The sequence below is a fragment of the Monodelphis domestica genome, chromosome 3 (assembly GCF_027887165.1).
Source record: "Monodelphis domestica isolate mMonDom1 chromosome 3, mMonDom1.pri, whole genome shotgun sequence".
Taxonomy (NCBI): domain Eukaryota; kingdom Metazoa; phylum Chordata; class Mammalia; order Didelphimorphia; family Didelphidae; genus Monodelphis; species Monodelphis domestica.
Genome location: NC_077229.1, coordinates 244,516,609 through 244,537,166, shown reverse-complemented (window position 1 = coordinate 244,537,166; position 20,558 = coordinate 244,516,609). Strand labels below are relative to the sequence as shown.

The window sequence follows — 20,558 nt, the reverse complement described above, 5'->3', positions numbered from 1 at the left end:
ATAATAATACATTCCCCCCCTGAAGAGGGTGTTGAAAATCACAGGGATTACTTAGGGATGCATGGCTAAGTTATGAGGTATATGAATCAATTGGCAAGAGAAACCAAAAACATCAAAAAAAATCCAAATAAAAGAGAAAAAATAACTTCTGGATGAAATACCAACTATCAAAGTCTTATGTGTAAATATTTTAAGTAAAGGAAAATAAACCTATAATAGATCCTTGAATCAGGGCCCAATTAAAGTGATTTCTATCCCACAAGTCTGTAGGAGAAAATGCAATATTTCACTTACCCATTTGCAGCCAAGACTACAGGTAATTATCATGCTATAAGAGAAAAAAGGGACTAGATTATAGGAGAAAATGGGAGCCAGGATGGAGCCAGAATAATTGATGTCATGTATTTTATATAGTGTGTGGTACAAGGAAGACTTGCATTTAACACGTTAAACAGCCACAACCTCAAGTCTCTCACATGATTAAGTCCTTGCCGTCTCTGTGCAGAATGTAATCAATTCATGTAGGATTGGTTTGGTCTCTTTGACCTTGTGCTCTATTGGCACTATACAAGTAGCTTTGTGCTTCTTTGGCATTGTGCAATGGCTCTTTTTGTATTCCCTTCTACTGGAATCAGATAGAATCATTTAGCAAAGTCCCATAATTTTTTTAAACAATCAATGGCATTATTTTTATAGTCTAAAGCTTTTGGGGTATGTATTAATATTATAGCAAATATCTATTTTAACTTACTGCAAAATAAAAAAAAAAGTTAAAGAAAATCTCAGTACTGGTTGGTGACATGTGCTTCAAATAAAAATGGAGAGAAAACATTAAAAAACCTGAAATACTACATTGTACATGCAAGCAAAAACAATAATAAAAGTTTTTTTTTAATCAAAAATATATGGCTTACAATCATTGACACACTATGTCAGCTAAGAAAGGTAGAATACAAAGGTTTCTCACCAAAAATGAGATCCATTTCCTTTTCAAACTTGGCCATGATCCACTGTTTACAAAGTAACAGTTTTTATAAAGAACAATAGTACAACAGGTAATGCACATTTAAGAAGTATCAAAATCCCCAAAGATATAATAGCCCATTTAATGACAATAGCAAACAAACCCACTATCATATTTTACATGAGTCTGCTGTATGACATTTAAAGCTAATGGATACTTGTCACAAGTTTTTCAGGTATAATAAATCTTTCAAAATTGTTTGAGATATTTTTTTAAAAAGTAAAACTTATTTGGGTCTAGAACATTACTAAGAAATCTAGATTGTTCTGGTGGAACTAAACTGAAGATTTACAAATGAGAGATGCTTCCTCATGGGAGCCATCCAGGGGATACCATGCCCTGGGATCAACTTCCCAGCTCCTTTGATATGAGACTGTTATGAACCATCCATTCACATTTTTACAAATATAGGAGGTGGGGCTTATAATTGTACTTCATTTCAGCTACTAAAATGGACCCTTTATCTCTTGTTACAAATAACTCGGGGGGGGGGGGGCAGCTGGGTTGCAGAATGGGGAGGGAGGGTCTGGGTAGTTTGGGGGGGGAAAGGTGGGGGGGGGGGGCTGGGTAGCTCAGTGGATTTAGAGCCAGGCCTAGAAATGGGAGGTCCTAGGTTCAAATCTGGCCTCAGACATTTCTCAGCAATTTGAGATATTTAGCTCATTAAATTTTCCAAAAGTTGTTACACAATTGTAAGCAGTTTTGATGAAGTGCATCCATCTTCTATGTAACAATTTAACAAAGCCAAAATAGAAGAAAAAGCTGTTGGGTTTTTTTTTTTTTATGGGCTTATTCAATAGTATTTGTTCAGTAGAGTTATAGGGGAAAGGTAACAGAATATAACTAAAGTTAAAACACAGTAGATTAAACTGATTCAGTAACAGAATAGTATTGAATACATTAATATATGAATTTAAAACAACAGAATTCAATCTTAAAGCAGACAATCAACAAAATATAATAAAATACAGATACAATGGAGTCTGTAAAGGTTTAAATTTTTCACCTCCAATCTCTTTAAAATTCCTTCCCTGAGATCTCCCATAGTGAAGGAGAACATGGTTTTGATGAATCCCAAAATGGATCAATCTTAGAGACTGGTCAGGCCCAAATGGCAAAGGGTTATTGGGAGATGAATTTCTCCCCGAATCTCAGGCAAGACAAGTGAAAAGATCAGTACACTCATGAGTGGTAGAAGCTGTTTGAAATAGGCAAGGTACTGCTCTTTCAGAGAGTATGCCATGCTTGTAATTTTTACTTCCTGTTTGGAAGAGTAAAAACTTCCTTCCCCTTCCTCCCCTGAGGAAAAATGTTAAGGAGCAGTTTGGTTCTCCAGCCACGTGGAGAGGGAGTTAGGAGGCTAATCATTGCCTAAAGAAAATACACCCCAGTTTTTACCAGTTACCATGAGAAGTATGCTACAAGATTGTGAGTTCCAAAGATACAGTGGCACCTACCAGCAGGAATGAATTCGGGGCTGGAGCCAAAGACAAAGCAGGAGCAGGAGCAGGACTAGGAGCAAGCAAGATAGGCAGCAGCAACCAAGCAACCAAAGGCAGCAGCAAGGAACAAGGAACTCTGGCTTAAGCAGATGGGTGAAAGAAGAGGCTTCTCTCTTCTCCGCCAAGAGTCCTCAAACTGAAAACAGCCAGGCCACAGGGAGAGTGACTGGGAAAGAAAAAGGCAGTAGCTCCAAAGAGAGGAAGGGTGGGTGGGTGGAGTGGGTGAAAAGCCTTGGCAGGAAAAACTTGGCTTAAAATTTATCTAGGCTATCTTAAAAAAAAAAAATTGAGAATTCTTTTCTCCAAGTGGTTGCCATCAATATAAATGTTAAAATTAGATCTCAATAATAAAAATGTTATATTTTAGGAAATGTATTAGTGATCATTAGAAATCAAGGAAAAAAGAGGATACAAAATAAAGACCATGTGCCCATGGCTGATTAGCCATTTCAAAATCCCTGTGCTTAGCTTACCAGCTCCACCATGCTGGCTGCAAGCCCAAGAAAGAGGCCCAAGAGGACCACCCACTCACTAATATCCTCTGTCTACAGGAAGTAAGTATAGACAGGAAGCCAGTGGGCTCCTGGGAAATGTAGTTCTTTTTTAAGGTAACAGATTTTCAATTATACACTTATATCTCTAATTCATCTCCCTTCACCAACAATTCTCTGCAATCTGAATTTTAACAATACAACTGAAACTGTTCTCTCTAAATTTAAAAATGATCTCTTAACTATTAAATCAGATGGTCTTTTTCTCCACTTATCTACTGCATATGAACATTGATGAACACACACTTTTCCTGGATATGCTTTCCTCACTGGGTTTTTGTTAAACTACTCACTCCCCTAATATACTTCCTTCTATTTGCTTGATCCCTTAAGACATTTTTGCTGGTTCTTCATCCATATTTTGACCCCTCTCTTGGATCCTTGTTTCTCCCTGCACTCTCAGTAACATTATCAGCTCCCTGAAGTTTAATTATCATGTCTTTGCAAATGATCTTCATTTCTACATATCTAGCCCCAGTCTCTTGCCAAAATTTCAGTCCTTTATTACCAATTATCTAATAAATATTTCTCATTGGATGCCCCAAGAAATTCCATATGTCTCTCCAAATCCTAACTTTTCTACAAATTCCCTATTTCTATCAAAAGCACCTTGCCAGGTCCATACTCAACTCTTTACCTTCCATTGCCTCACATATTCAATCAGTTGCCAAACCTTGCCATTTTTACTACTACATCTTCTTTAACATCTAAATCTTCCTCTCTACTCAAATAGCTTACCTCTTACTGCTGGCCCTGATCATCCCATCTCTAGATTACAATTTAATTAGTCTCCCTATATCAAGTCTTTTATTACTATGCTTTTGCCAGGAATTTTCCTGAAACAGATGTGACTATGCAACCAAAATGAATAGCTTCCTATTGCCTCTAGGACACGTGTGATTATGTTTAAAACCCTATATAATGGCCCAACCTATTTTTCCAGGCTTATAGGACATTAATTCCCCTTCAACATTCTAATCTAGCTAAACTGGCCTTTTCTGTTTCTCATTCATGACACTACATTCCATATTATTTTAAATGGAGAAATACTGGCAGCATATATGCAGGATAAGTCAAGGACACCTTAATAATGTCTACTAGTTGAAAAGATGGTAGGTATAGCAAAAAGTTATGAAAAAATGAAAAAGAAGCAAAGAGGAGGCAAAATTAATTGTATTTACATGTAATATGAAGGGCTCTTTGGAGGACCCAAAAGAATCAACCAAAAAAAAAAATCAATCAAGACCAATAGCTTCATTAAAATTATATATAAAACAAATCCATAAAAATTATTAGCATTTCTTCATATTACTAACAAAACCCAGGAAGAATATTCAAAATAGCTACAAAAAGCACATAGAAACTGAGTTATAGAAAAACATAATGAACAAAGAGAAGTTACATAACAACTTTTAATTTTAACAAAAAATATCAATCTTTGAAACAAATTTCTCTAATAAGAACCTGAAAGTCTATATATAACATACCCACATGTACATAGTCCCCACTTCACATATGCAAAAGTCTTGGGACAACATACATACTAATACATACCCATACACAAAAAATACACATATGAAAACAAGAGCCATTCTCCAAAGGATAGATGTCAAAATATCAATATGCACAGTTTTCAAAAGAACTGAAATGTTAAGAGAGGTTGTTGAAACACAAACAGAATGAAGCATAAATTTTTCAAGCATGACCAAAATGAGAATTTTATATGCTTACTTATATATATATATTTGTTACAAAGGATTTTTTTCTTTTTTTCTTTTTTCAGTTTGAGAACAGGAGGAAAGGAGAGGTGAGATAGTAACAATGGGCCCCTGAATAAGAAGTCCTCCAAAAAATAAGAAAAGTCTTTGAAACATTTTATTTTTAAACCCAAAAGGTACCAGATCAAAGGTCAATAGACAAGCAGGATGGTTTTGAAACTCATGCTTGAGAGTAGCCAAGATGGCTGAGCAGAAGCAAGAAAAACTTGAACCACTCTGAGAACCTTTCTCTGACCAACCTTAAAAATAACACTTGCAAGACAGGAGGAGAGAGGGTCCACTGTGTGCAGAGAACAGTCTCTGACAGAGACTAGCTGAAGAGTGTGGAGGGAGAGCAAGAAGAAAAAACTCGAGATTCTAGTCAGAGAATCAGAAGCTTGGAGAAGTCCAACTGGCCACTTTCTCACTTCTTCCAGCTGGGAGACAGAGAGAAGAGGCAGATCTCCTGAGCTGGGAAGAAGCTGGTGTCTCTCTGGAGATCAACTGTTTTCCTGTGAACCCCCGGATACTTCTCACTCAGCTCAATCACAGCAGTAAGAGCCAACTGTGGATGTTGTGGACTGGGACTTTGAAGGAAGCTGTCCACAGAGATCCCTTTTGAAAGATTTCATTCTCCATCTCTATCCCTAACCTGTTCCTGGATTCCTGTAATCAAAGCTAGTTAGTTTAGTAAAAGGGATTAACTGGAAGCTGGCAAGAAGAAGGATCAAGGCCAAAAGCCTTGAACCCCAAGACTTTATTGGGCTAACTTGACAAGTTTTAGAGCTTCCTGTTCACCCACCTACTTACTTGATACCCTTTCCCACTCCTTCCCTGTTTGAACTCAAATAAATTTATCTTTTACTTTAGACCTAGGTCTGGGCCAGTAACTAATAATAGTAAAGGGGACTAAAGATTTGGGGAGGTCAAACCTCTCCCCCAAAAAGGTGGTTTTCGTGTCCTTGAGGAAGCCAGAGGCAGAGGAATTCATCTTGCCTCTCAAAAAGAAATTGGACCTCAAGGGGAGGACAGTGTGTTATCTTGCCAGGGCTTTCCCCTCTACTTCTTGTCCTCCATGTCCCAGAACCATTCTCTGAGGAGACATACTCCCTCTGTCAATAAGACAAGACTTGGTTACCTCCCCCCAAAAGGAAAAAAGGGAAAGAACAATCTCTCAACCCTCTCTCCCTCCATCATCCCTGTTCCCTTGTAGTCCTTACATTACACACTTCAAAACAAATTTTGAACTGTAATGAAAGAACCAACAAAGGGAAAGAGTAAAGAAACTTTCCTGCAGAAAACAACTTGAAAAATGGGCTGAGAAGATTTGGTTTACTGGGCTGAGAGGCAAGCACAGCCCACAGCAAGACTGCACCAAGGAAACACCAGCACAAGCCAACAGCAAGCCTCCCCACACCACAACTACTGTTCCACGCTCTGAACGCAGGCCCAAGTCAACTTTGAGATCCCAAAACCCTTCCTATGCCAACAGCAATAAAACCTCACACCATAATCCTTAAAATTCTAAGCCCTAGAGCAAGGCAGTCCATGGTGTGCCTGGTTGGTACAGGCTACAGGGAGACTCTGGAGCCCTACTCAAGCCTGAGACTAGGCCCTGACCCCCAGCACAAGACAGCTCAAAGTATACTTGTCCTGTGTAAGCGCAGAGTGAAGCCCAGAATCCCAGGCTAAGCCTGGAGTCAGGGCCTGAACTTCCAAGCATAGGGCACTCCTGCCCAGCCCAAGGCAAGTCCCCACTATGCCTGGCCTGTGTAAGGTTAAAGTGAGTCCCAAAGCTCCTGCCCAAGGCTGAAGTTGGACTTTGAGCCCCAGTACAAGGCAGCTCACACTGCTTTGAGCTCTGTATGTCATCAACAGTCCCAGGGGGAGACTGAATGAGCAATGTGAGGTGGCTTTCAGAGCTCCTAGCCCACTGGCCATCATACCTCCTTCAAAGAACTGAATCTTGCAGAAACCTAGAAATAAAGTTAATGGTAGCAGTAAAGTTTAAGAGAATATCCCCTCTACTCTGAAAACATAGGCAAACTTTAAAATAAAAAGTAAGTCAGGGAAAAAGACTGGGAAAATGAGCAAATAAACAAACCAACAAAAAAAATAAGCATAGAAAATAGAGACAAAGAAGACAAGGTACAACATACAGAATATGAATGGGACAGTGAGAGAAAAAGAGATAACATGTGAAACTTCAAAGAAAAATATAAATTGGTATCAGGCTTGACAAGAGCTCAAAAAAGATTCAAAAAAATCAATTTAAAGAGGCAGAGGGAAAATGGAGAAGAAAAATGAAAGCAATGAAAAGAATTGACCAAAAGGAAAAAGGGGTACAAAAATCCAATGAAGAAAAGAATTCCTAAAAAAAGTAGAATTGACCAAATGTTAAAAGAAGGTTCAAAAGCTCACAAAAGAAAATAATTTTTTATTTTACATTTTGTAATACTTTCTAACTCTTGCTTGGTCTTAAAAATCTTTCCTTTCCCATAGATCTGACAGGTATACTATTCTATGTTCACCTAATTTACTTATAGTTTTCTTCTTTATATTCAAGTCATTTACCTATTCTGAATTTATCTTGGTGTAGGGTGTGAGATGTTGATCTAAACCTAATCTCTCCCATACTGAAGAAAATAATTTCTTAAAAATTAGAATTGGGCAAGTAGAAGCTAAAAGAAACAACAAAACAAAATCAAAAGAATGAAAAAATAAGAGAAAAACATGTAATATCTCTCAGGGAAAAAAAAAAGTGGCCTGGGAAATAGATCCAGGAGAGCCAATTCATGAATTTTTGAACTACCTAAAAAGTCATAATTTTCAAAAAAGCCTAGAGACAACTTACTGAAAGAATTTATCAAAGAAATTTGTCCTGACATTCTTGAATAAGAGGGTAAAATAGAAATAATTCACAGATCACCTCCTGATATAAAACCCCAAATGACAACTCCTTGGAATTAGATTTTGGTTAAATTCAAAAGTTTCCAGAGCAAGAAGCAAATGCTGCAAGCCTTTTCAAATTCAAATATTGTGTAGCTACAATAAGGATTACACAGAACTTAGCAGCCTCCACCTTAAATTGGGAGGTTTGGAATATGATATTCTAGAAGGCAAAAGAACTAGGTTTACAACCCAGAATCACCTATATAGCAAAATTGAGCATATTCTTTCAAGGGAAAACTAGTCATTTAACAAAATAGCAGATTTCCAATCAAAGACCAGACCTAAAAAGAAAATTTGATGTTCAATTACAAGATTCAAGAAGCATAAAAAGGTAAATTAAAAGAGAAAATTTAAGGGATTCAATAAGGTCAAACTGATTAATAATCCTACATGGAAAGATGTGTAAGGGTTAAAATAGGGGGTTTCGACAAAATGAGAGCAGCTTTTAATAATTTAAGTTTTAATGAGAATATAAGAGTTGTAAATTAATATTATCCCTTTAAGCTAGAGAAAAGAACACTTCTAGCAGCTTTTAACAATTAACAATTTAGTTTAATTAAAACAGAGATAGTAAAAGAATATAGTAAAGGAGGGAAAGATAGAAAAGAGGAAAGAGAGATTACTAGTCTTGTACCCTATAAATATACCTATAATTCCTAATAACTACCTCTAACTGTTTTCTGAGGATACCTTCTTCTTGCCTGGCAAATACCAGAACTATCTAACCTACAATATCTATAAATGATTCACTAACTACCCAACTCCCTAAAATACTGGATGGCCACCACTCACTCACTCCTTCAATCAGTTTTCTTATAGCAGCCCAAACTGTCAGTAGCCAAATGACAGCAGATCCTTGCCTATGAGACAGACTTCCTGTTCTGAAGAGATCCCAGAGGCAAAAAGGTCTTTAAAAGCTAAAGCCAAAAGCCTTCTCAATAAGCACAGGCCTGCCTTCATACTCCAGCAACTAAATGCCAATCACATCACCAAGCAACCAACCCCCAACAACCAACTCATGCTGCAACTACCTTCCCAACTACCTTCACCACAACTGCCAGCCCTAACTCTCAGCAACTGACTCCCCTGTCAGCAACAGACAGCCTGCAACTGTCACTGTCTCAGTATGGGGCTCCTCGCTTCCTACTTCTTGTCACTGTGGACTGGTTAATCCCTACACATCTCTATGGTAAGAGGACCTGCAGGTCCCCCATTAAAGTAAAGAAATTAAAGAATTCATTTTTACAGATGATATTTGTAACTCTTAAATTTTTTTATCAAGATTAGAGCAATTAGGAATGTACATAGACAGAGAGTGTTGGAAGTAAATTGATTTATGATGACATAATATGCAAAAAAATCAAGGGATGAAAAACAGGATTGCACTGAGAGAAAAAGGAAGGGAGAATTAGAATTATCCTACTTTTAAGAGGCACAAAATTAAATATATTATTACATTGGAGGGAAGGATGAAGGTGATGACAGGCAATGCTTAAATCTTAAAGCTTACTCTCTTCAGAACTGGCTCAGGGAGAGAATAACAACCATATCATTTGGGTATAGAATTCTGCCTTACCCTATAGAGAAAAAGGGGATAAGAGAAAGGGGATGGTTTTTAAAAAAGCAAAACACTTAAGAGGAGGGGCAGAGTGAAAGAAGAGAGAAAGAGCAAGATCAAAAGAAGAAAATAAGATGGAGAGGAATAGAGAGTTGGTAATCATAACCGTGAATGAAAACAGGATGAACTCATTCAAAAAAAAAAAAAAAACAGAAGCAGATAGCAGAGTGGATTAAAAACTAGAATCCTATGATACCAGAAACACATCTGAGGCAGAGTAAAGGTATGGGGTTGGTACAAAATTTATTATGCTTCATCTGAAATTAAAAAAGGAGTAATCATCATGATCTCAGACAAAGCTAAAGCAAAAACAGATCTAATAAAAGAGATAAGTAAGGAAACTATATCTTGATAAAAGGTACCATAGATAATGAAATAATATCAATGCTAAAAATATATGCAGCAAATGGTATAGCCTCCACCTTTTTAAAGAAGAAATTAAATGGGCTTAAGAAGAGAGTAAAATTATCCTCATGGGGAACCTCAATTTCTCCCTCATAGAACTAGATGAATCTATCCCAAAATAAAAAATAAAAAAGTGAAGGAAGTGAATGAAATGTAAGAAAAGTTAAAACTAACAAATCTCCAAAGAGAACTGAACTTTTCAGCAGTACATGACATTTATATATAAACTGACTATGTACTAGGGCATAAAAACTTCACAACCAAATGTGGAAAACCAAAAACAATAAATGGATACTTTTCAGATCATAATGTGATAATTAATAAATTTGAAAATAGGAGAAGCATTGAATTAAAGAATAAAGCTATGAGTTGGTTTTATTTTAAAAAATACAGCACTATTTAAATTGATTTTAAAAAGGAAAGTTAAATAAATATCAAAAATGAAAAGGGTGAATTCACCACCAATAAAGAAATTAAAGCAATCATTAGGAGTTATTTTGTCCAATTATATGACAATAAATCTGACAATCTAAATGAAACTATAAACTGTCCATACTACCAAAAGAGGAAATAGAATATTTAAAAAATCCTATCTCTTACAAAGAAAATAAAAAAATGAACTCCCTAATAAAAAATCCCCAGGACCAGATGGATTCACAAGTGAATTCTATCAAACATTTAAAGAACAATGGATCCCAGTACTATAGTAACTAAGAAGAAATCCTACCAAATACTTTTTATGACACAAATATGGTGCTGATACCTAAGCCAGGAAGATCAAAAACAGAGAAAATTAAAGCAAATTTCCTTAAAGAATATAAATGAAATTTTTTAAATGAAATACTAGTAAGGAGTCTATAGCAATATATCACAAGAATCATTCACTATGACCAGATGGAACTTATACCAGGTATGCAGGGCTGGATTAATATTTTAGGAAAACTATCAGTATATCTGACCAAAGCAATAGCAAAAACTAACAGAAATCACATGATTATCTCAACAAATGCATAAAAATCTTTCAACAATCTACAACACCCATTTCTATTAAAAACACTAGAAAGCATAGCAAAAAATGGTCTATAAGTATCAACCTAAAACCATTAGCAAGTATCATTTATAATGGAAATAAGCCAAATGCTTTCCCACTAAGATCAGGGGTGAGGCAAGGATACCCATTATCACTACTATTATTTAATATTGTATTAGTTATGCTAGTTTTAGCAATAAGAAAAAGAAATTGAAGGAATTAAAGTAGGCAGTAAGGAAACCAAACTATCACTCTTTGCAGACGATATGATGGTATACTTTGAGAATCAACTAAAAAACCAGTTAAGATAATTAATAACATTAGTAAAGTTACAGGATAAATATAAGCCCTAAAAATCATTGGCAGTTCTAGATATTACCTATACTTTTCAGCAGCAAGAGACAGGAAGAGAAATTTCATTCAAATTAAGTCTAAATGATATAAAATATCTGAGAATCCGTTTGCCAAGACAAACACAGGTAACAAACACTTGTTATTCAAATAAGTCAGATCTAAACAATTTGAAAAATATTAATAACTCAGGGGTAAATCAAGCTAATATAATAAAAAATGACAATCTCACCTAAATTAATGGACTGATTCAGTGCTGTTCCAATAAAACTACTACACAAACTATGCCAAAAGGACTATAAAAGAATGCATACCTTTTGATCCAGTAATACCACTAAAGGGTCTGTATCCCAAAGAGATCATAAAAAAAGGGGAAAGGTCCTGCTGGTACAAAAATATTTATAGCAATTCTTCTTGTGATGGTAAAGAATTGGAAACTAAGAAAATGTTCATTAATTGGGGAATGGCTGAACAAATTCTGGTATATGATAGTTATGGAATATTATTGTGCTATAAAAAGAAGTAAGACGATTTCAGAAAAAGTTGGAAAGATCTGCATGAACTAATGCAAAGTGAAATAAGCAGAGCTGGGAGAACACTGTACACAGTGACAGCAAAACTATATTATAAAAAACTGCAAAAGACTTGGCTAATCTCAGCAATAAAATGATCCAGGACAATTCTGAAGGATTTATGACAAAGAATACTATCTTCCTCCAGAGAAAGAACTACTGGACTCAGATGCAGATCAAAGCATACTATTTTTCACATCAATGTATTTATGGTTTCATTTTGGGGTTTTGTTTTTTTGTGAGTATTCTCTTACCACAATACAAATATGGAAGTATATCTGGCATGATAATACATGTATAGGGGAAGAAAGGGAGATAGGGAGACTATTTGAATCTTATTATTTAGAGAATATATGTTGAAAATTGTTATTCCATGTAATTGGGAAAATAAAATACCTTTGATGGAGAAAAAAAAAGAAAATTATATGCTCTATGTTTTATATCTAAAAGAAAAAGAAATCTCAGAGTCAAAGTTTCATTTGCAATTTCCTTTTCCTCGTCTCTTTTAGATATGAAAATGCTCATTTATCTGGTTTTTAAGTCCAACATTGAAAAAAAAAAAGATAATCACATTAATACATGGTATAGTTGTGAACTGGTCAAATCATTCTAGAAAGTAAATCTGAATTGTTTTTCAATAATGACTAAGATGCTCATAGCTTTTGGTCCAGAGATCTCACTGCTAGCCATATACATCAAGAAGATCAGAGATAGATTAAAAATAAAAGTTTCATGTAAACCAAAATATTTGGTTTGTAATAGCATTTTTTTTTGGTTGCAAAGAACTGGAAACCAAGTAGATGAATATCAGTCAGAGAATGACTATACAAATTGTGGTACATAAATGTAATAGAATATTACTGTATGATAAAAAAGAATAAATATGGGGAGCACATTAACTGTTGCACACAGATATGTACAGAACCAAAAATAGTTATGCTAACAGCTAAAATGTATATAACTGTTAGCATTTTGAAAAATATATATGCACACACACACACCCTTAAAGCAGTGAAATCATAATGAGCTAAATTGACCCTGGGAGATGAAAAAGGCATCTTCCAGCCTTCTTTGCAGACATGAAGAAAAATAGTTGTGAACACTGCAAATACTTTCATATTCAGCTGATTTTTGATTAGCTTTACTAAAGAGTTTTATTGTCCCTCTTTGTTTACCATAAGGAATATCCTTGGAATGAAGATGTAAAAGGCAAACTTGTTCAGTCATTTTCATCTCTTATCTCCTGCTTTTTTGGCTTCCTTCAAGTGTCAGTTAAAATACCATCTTCTCCAAAAAGCCTTTCCTGATCCTCATTAATACTAACTCCAATTCAACCTGTATATCTTATCATCACAATTGTTTTCATGTTGTTTCCATTAGACTATAAGCTCCTTGACAGCAAGAACTATCTTTTGCTTAATTTGTATCCCTGTAATTGAAACACAATGAGCACACCTCTATTCAGTTTGATTTTTTTTTTTAAACCCTTACCTTCCACCTTAGAATCAATACTGTACATAGTGGTTCCAAGGCAGAAGAATGGAAAGGGCTAGGCTGTGGGGGTCAAGTGACTTGCCCAGGGTCACACAGCTGAGAAGTGTCTGAGGCCAGATTTGAACCTCAGACCTCCCATCTCTAGGCCTGGCTTTCAATCCACTGAGCTATCCAGCTGCCATCACCCCCTATTCAATAAAATGCAGTGGCTCCCTATTGCCTCTAGTATCAAATGTAAAATTTTAAAGCTCTTTAAAACCTTGCGAGTGAGAGAAATATCTATACAGCCAAATCTTGAACTAATCTTACAGAAATTAATAGACTGATTCTTGAGTGAAGCGAATTTTGCTTTTTCTCACTATAAAATGAGAGGGCAAGAAGCAAGTACATGGTAAAGTGGATGAAGGACTGGAAATCAAATTTAAAACCTGAGTTGGAATTCTGGCTTCTACTGTGTGAAATTAGAATCATAGTTGGAAGAGGTCATCTCATTTCTGGACAAGAATTCTTTCTTGAACATTTCCAAAAAGTTATCATCTAGGATTCAAACTGTCGTGGAATTTCAAACTATCTACTCTACTGAGAAAAGTAGCTGTCCATAGCTATCAAAACAGTATAGTCCAGTCCCAAGAACTCTGAGGTTCCTGACAGTAGATCCTTTAGATCCAGTTCTGAACTTTTAAAAATCCAAAGAGGCCTAATCTTAGGATGTGAAGGTCAGTGCCAGAACACATGGGCTCCAAGATAAGACCCAACATAAGCAGTCAACATACCCAGAAGGTCTATCTGTGTCATAACTCAGTTCCAGGAGAAAATCCCATTTCAGGAACAAAACCTGGAGAGACGAATAAATTAAAGATGAAAATAACATCCAGAATCAAAACCAGAGATCCTCAAGATGAAGGAATGAACAACTCTATAACAACTCTAACTAGAGACTTTAAGGAAAAAATAAATTTTCCACAAGAATTTCATCAATTCTTAGAACAAATGAAAGAAGAGATAAAAAGTGAAATATGAGTCCTAGAGGAAAGAATTGGAAGTAAATTAAATAGCTTAGAAGAGAATGTGGAAAGCCTTGCCCAAAAAGTAGAGTTCTTGGAAGCAAGAATAGATCAAACAGAAATCAATGACTCCTCAAGACAGCAAGAAATATTGGAACAAAATCAAAAGATTGAAAAACTAGAAGAAGAAAATGTAAGATATCTGGTATCAAAAACAACTGATTTAGAAAACTGGTCAAGAAGAGATAATATTAAAATTATTGGGCTCCCTGAAAACACTGACCTAGTAAAAAGCTTAGATACTATTTTTCAAGAAATCATAACTGAAAACTGCCCAGATTTATTAGGACCAGAAGGAAGAGTAAAAATTGAAAGAATCCATAGATCACCTCCTATAAGAAATCTTCAAATGAAAACTCCCAGGAATGTCATAGTTAAGATTCAGAATTCCCATATCAAGGAGATAATATTGCAAGAATCAAGAATGAAACAGTTCAAATACCAAGGAGTTACAATTAGGATCACACAAGACTTTGCAGCTTCAACAGTAAATGAGAGGAGATCTTGGAATGCAATATTTAGAGAAGCAAAAGACCTGGGTTTACAACCTAGAATAATTTATCCTTCAAAACTCGGCATAATCCTGTATGGGAAAAAATGGACATTTGATTCAGTAGAAGATTTTCAGGCATTCTTGATGGAAAGACCAGAACTGAGTGTGAAGTTTGGAATAGAAACAAAGGAATCCAGAGAAATGTAAAAAGAATCCTGGTAGTGTGAACTGATGCTAAGTGAAATGAGCAGAATCAAGAATTAAAATCAACAATGTAAAGAGAAATAATGCTGAAAGTAATGAAAAAAACTGGACAACCAAGTTTTGAGACAGAAGAGATGGACTTGAATGGATAAAGAAACCTATATTTTTTTTGACAGACTACGGTGATTAATCCCAACATGGGGATTAATTTTGTTGGTGTTAGAAATCCTCTCAACATTGTTTTTGGAGGAGAAATGAGAGGTTGGGTTTAGCAATAATGATGTCTTAATGGCCATTTTGCAATATTGTAAATTCACACAAAGGAAGCAAAGTTCAAATAGCATGACAAATGTTTTGAAATGAAAGTAAAGAATTTTATACTTAAAGAAAATGGTATGAAGCTAGCATTCCTGGTTTCATATAAAGTCCACTTTTTTGTGTTTACATATTTTGTTTTAGGTTTGGAAGGGCTTTTTATGTTTATTAGTAATAAAAATTAAAAGTCCCCAACAAGTTGTAATTCACATTGTCTTTGAAGATGTTTTCTGACTGAGAACCTGCCTTCCAAACCATCATATTTTGTTATAATAGAAATTTGGAAATTTTCATTACAATAACTTGTCTGATCTCCAAAACTTGGCTCACTGGTTCTAGTTCTTTTCTGTCCCTTCCAACCCACCTCTTTTAAGAAATAGAAGCCGGATTCTTACTCTTCCCCATGATCTTTCTTTACTGCTACTGTCAATCCTACTTCAATAGGTTTTGAGGTTTCCCATTACTTTGAAGGATAAAGTTCAACCTGTTTACCTTGACTTTTATCTCCCTACATTTTGACACTAACTCAGTCACTCCAGCTACTCTCATCCACTGAAGACCACCAGCATTCTTACCTTTCTTCCTTTCTCTTGAGAAATTTGCTGCCCTCCCCTTCCTTCATTCATAGAAAAAAGTTCCTTGAGTGACTTGAGAAGTATATGGTACCTTGTCTAAAAGCTTTTTTTATGCATATAATAAATATTTGTCAATATCAAAAAAATAAAAAAAAAACCTTGCCCCTTCCTATCATTCCAGTCTTCTTACACTTTACTCCCTTCCAAGAATTCTACAGTTTGGTAACAGTGGCCTCTTTGTTCTTCTCCCTCTCTTGGCTATCCTGGCTTCCTTCAAGTCTCAGCTAAAATTCTGATTTCTTCAAGAAGCCTCTCCTAGCCCATCTTAATGCTAGTGCCTTACCTCTGTGATTACCTTCAATTTTTCCTGACCATATCTTTGTTTCCACAATTAAGATTGTGAGTTTCTTTGGAGAAGAAACCCTTTTGTCTTTTTTTTTTTGTATTCCTGAAGTTTAATGCAGTGCTTAGCACTTAGAAAAGGCAAAAAAACCAAGCCTTGACTTGGTTTCTATACAGTTATACCATAACCACCATAGTCCAGGCTCTTTCCTGAACTACTCCAATAGCCTCATAATTAAGATTCTCTCTCTCCCCACCCAACTACCAGTTTGATATTAAAATAGAAGTTAAAGAAATTTTTCTGGGATAAAATATAAACTCTTCTGAACAACATTTCTTTATAATCTGGCTCGAGTCTACCTCATAGGTTAATTACATCTTAATCTACTTTATATCGTCTATACTCCAGACTAAGTGACCCATTTGTTAAATTTCTCATAAAAAAAAATAAGTTTCTGTTCTGTCCTCCATGCCTGGAATACCCTCCTTCATTTCTGCATCTTGGATATTCTATCTCCCTCCACATTTCTGCTTAATAGCCACCCATTTCAGGAAATATTTCCAGGTTGCTAGCCCAACCTGCCCCACTCCCCTATACTTCTGCATTAGCTTGTAGCAATTCTGCATATATCCTATATTTAGCTATCTATGTACATGTTGCAACTCTCTATTAAAATGTAAGAACTTTGAGGGCATGGAAGAAAACTTTGTACTTTTGTCTTCAGCACTTAACACAGTGCCTACAATATAATAAATATTTCATAAATGCTTGTTGAGTGAGTCTTAATCTAGTATTTTGCCATTTATTATTCTAGGATCATAACTTAAAAGATGAAAGCACAATCAGAAATAATCCAGTTCAACTCTCATTTTAAGCTCAGGAAATTGAGGCCCAAAGAAGTCATAGTAGCAATAGTATACTTCAATTATACTAACAGTTAAATAGGTTTTTGTGATCCTAAAGTCAATAATATTATTTTTAGGAGAAAATTTATTATGAGTTCCAAAAAGGTTTGTAATTAAGAGAATTACATGTATGTAAACAGCCAATGGCTCTATTTTTTAAATGAAATAATTTCTTCAACAAATCACCACTTAAATTTATAACTATGTAATCTTTCTATAACTTACATGTTATAGGGAGTCTGAGTTACTGATTTGTGTAATTGAGTCACTGAGGCATATTGAAGCTTAGTGTACTTGTATTGTACCTGTACATATTGTATGGGCCTCTATGGTTGACTTGTGTGCTGGCTTCATGAGAAAGTTTTGGGCTTGGCTTGTAGCTTCGGTTTCACTGGGGATTATGCACCTAAATAAAAGTTAACCCATGATAGTCTTTTGGGATTGGGTTTGAGGGTCTGATCTTTTGGTGATGTTTTGGAGAATTAGGGTACAGGTGTTTTGCTCTTGCATTATTTCTTTTGAGACTAGGGGGAAAAATAATCATGTCAATTCATAGGTAAGGGGCATTGATGAAAGAGGTCATGCAAGGGGGATAGAGTGGGCAGTCAGTCACATCTCGCCAAGGACCACTCTGTGGTCTCCCCGGCTACTACACGTGACTCTGTCAAGGTGTCCTGGACTGATGGCCCCCAGCACCAGGCCTCCCAAAAATGCTTTTATTCAGATGTATCAGGTTATGTGTTTGTCTATTGTTACAAAGATATCTATGTTAAGGAAACACTAAACAGATAATAGTAAATATTTTTAAATTATGTATATGTATATATATATATCCATATACTCACGATTCATCTAACTCTTCCACAAAATGTGCATCCAAAGTCTGACCAAGTATAGCAACTGAAAAATAGAAGAGGAACACAACATATATATGCTGACTTTGTATTTTAAGGCAAAGTAATATCTTTTGCCAAAAAGCTCCATCAACCACAGTGAGCAGAAATCTTAATTCATTATAGTATACAACTAGAATATACAGTGTGAGTTCATTCAGTACAAAAATATTTTTAAGCCACTCTACATTGTACTTGTGCATCATTTCTATGGATAAGTGGCAGTTGTGTCCTTTGTTTCTGTTTCCAAAAATATACAACCCGATTTTTCCTCCAGTTTCTTTGACCACCAAACTATTAAAGCCCTTCATACAACTTGCCCTTATTAAATTTTCCCTTCTTTTAATTGAAGAAAATAATTTGGGGTATTTAAAAAAATTACAACTTTATAGAATCAAGTTCACCAGAGACCTGAATCAACTCACTGATATATATTGCCATTTCCGCTCCCCAATAAGCATATATAAATTCAATACCCATGCTGGCATATTCTCCTACACATATTCCTCCCCAGCCATATATACAGTTAACTCTTCTTGGTAGTAAGACCACACTAAGGGCCTAAGAAGCTATGGTGAGGTTTTGCTTCAAGTTAGCAGGTTGTTTATTACCTGGACTCACTCTCATGGGATTCGAATCCACCTACATTCCTTCTACTCTTCAACCTCCATGTTAAACCAAAAGAAGAGACCTCATCCTTTCACAAGATGTAGCCCCAGAATTCAATGCAATACCTTTATTAAGCACCTACCATAGGCAAAACACAGGAAGTGGGGGTGGGGGAGGGGAAAAAAGGCCTCTGAGTTGGGTGCTTACAAAATATTCAATAAAACTCTTATTTTTCAGAGGGAGAAACGAAGGGTAGGGATGGAGTGACATACCTAAAGTCACACCACCGAGATTTAAACGTAATGACTATGATTAACAAAGCCAAAGCTCTTTCCGTTACGCTATAATGCTTCTCTTTGGAGGATGTATCTCAAGAAAATATGATGGGCAGGTAGGTTGAGAAGGGACCTAGGTTCAGTCGGGTGAGTGATGGGATGCACAGCAGCTAGGGCCTTAGCTGGAAGTGGGATGGAGACCTGTGGAGTAACCCACTGTGCAATCACCCCCTCCCCTCCAGCTCCTCCCTCCCCCGCCGGGACCACGCAACGGCAACCAGCTTTCAGGGTGTGCGCACGCGCTTCCTCAATCCCCTCCCCTCCCCCCACAATATTTCACCTCGGCCTCCATCCCTGCCCCCTCCCGCCCTCAGCAGATGGGCAAAGGAGGGGACAAGCCCAGTCCTCCATCTCTTCCCAGTCCAGAAGCCTCCTTTCTGACCAGAACCCGCGGTTACCTGCCGCACAGAAGAGCAGGATCTGCCGAGCGTTTCTAACTCTCATTTTCACCAATGCAGAGGAACCGGAGACCTTGGGTAAAGGAAGAAGTGGTGCTAGTCCGGAACTGAGCAGAGAGGAAAAGCCACTCCGCCTCTGCAGCAGCTGCCGGAAGGGGAAGCTCGGCTGTCACTGCGCGGAAGAGAAGAGAAGGTGTGAGAAACACAGCTATTAATCGCCTCAGGAAGCTGCCCTGACTGCTGAGCATGCGTGGAATGCTTCCTTCCACGCATGCTCCACCGCTCCCCTCGCCTTCTGCCCCTTACCCCAATTCTCTCCAACTATTTACTGCCTCTGGTAGTACACGAGCATGTTACCTGGGTGCTGGTATAGGAAGGGTGCTGGGCAGCGAAAGTCTGTCGTGGGTGAAGAGCAAATGGTGGGGAGAGTGGGAGAACCCAGAACAGCCTGGGCTCAGTTGTATATAGGCTTCTGATTAAACCTGTCTACAATTGTCGTTCAGCAGTCTGCTTAATTCCACTAGTGTGCTTTGAGCTGCCTTGGTACGTTTAAATAGATAAGCCTTTTCATAAGAGCGATGATATCCTTTTATCCAAATGAATGGGAGGAATGCTTGGATGGTGACATGTACATGGGACATGGGACCCAGAATGTTAGAAGTGTACCCCAACCATCGCATTTATTAAAAGTGCCCTTTAAACTGATCATCTTCATTTTTAAGTTCCATTAAGGTTTTAGCCTACCTTTGAAATAAATGCGTTCTTGTATTTGTGCCTTTCCAGAAACCACTGAAGCAGTTAAGGCCCACAGAGAAAAAGGGAAGAGGTGTAAAAAATTGAAGCCTGCCTTTTTCCCCTTCTCCTGAAAAATATATCTTTATTTCATAAATACTTTTTCAAATGGTAGAATGTCAACATTCACATATCCACAATGTATTCTTTTTTTTTTTTAAAGATCCTTCCCTTCCCTCTTGGAACCAGCAGAAGAGTGGGTGATAAGGGCTAGGCTCACCAGCTGCCCCCCACAGTGTATTCTTATGAAACAGGCCAGACTATATATGAGTAGTTTCTACTAAGAATATAAGTTAATTTCTATAATGAATTAAGACTTTTTAGATAATGTATTTATACATCACTACCCTTTAATGTTTGTTTTCTTTATACTCAA

General features: G+C 36.6%; 1 protein-coding gene across 5 annotated transcripts in view; it reads right to left on the bottom strand.

Moving 5' to 3' along the window:
- TMX3 (thioredoxin related transmembrane protein 3) overlaps positions 1-19,881 on the bottom strand; it is a 127,810-nt gene extending 107,929 nt beyond the window's left edge. For 2 of the 5 annotated variants that reach the window (XM_016431706.2, XM_056823606.1), the window contains exons 1-3: positions 19,391-19,881; positions 18,001-18,055; positions 14,030-14,091 (exon numbers count right to left, since the gene is read on the bottom strand). Coding sequence is in view for 1 of the 5 variants with exons in the window: in XM_007487772.3 (XP_007487834.1) it covers positions 18,001-18,055; positions 19,391-19,436 (101 nt within the window). In the remaining 4 variants the exon portion in view is untranslated. Of the gene's footprint in view, positions 1-14,029; positions 14,092-18,000; positions 18,056-18,929; positions 19,096-19,390 lie in introns of those variants that run through there. The other 3 variants (XM_056823604.1, XM_007487772.3, XM_016431707.2) reach the window with 3 other exon arrangements.
- Between the last annotated feature and the right edge of the window lie 677 nt (positions 19,882-20,558).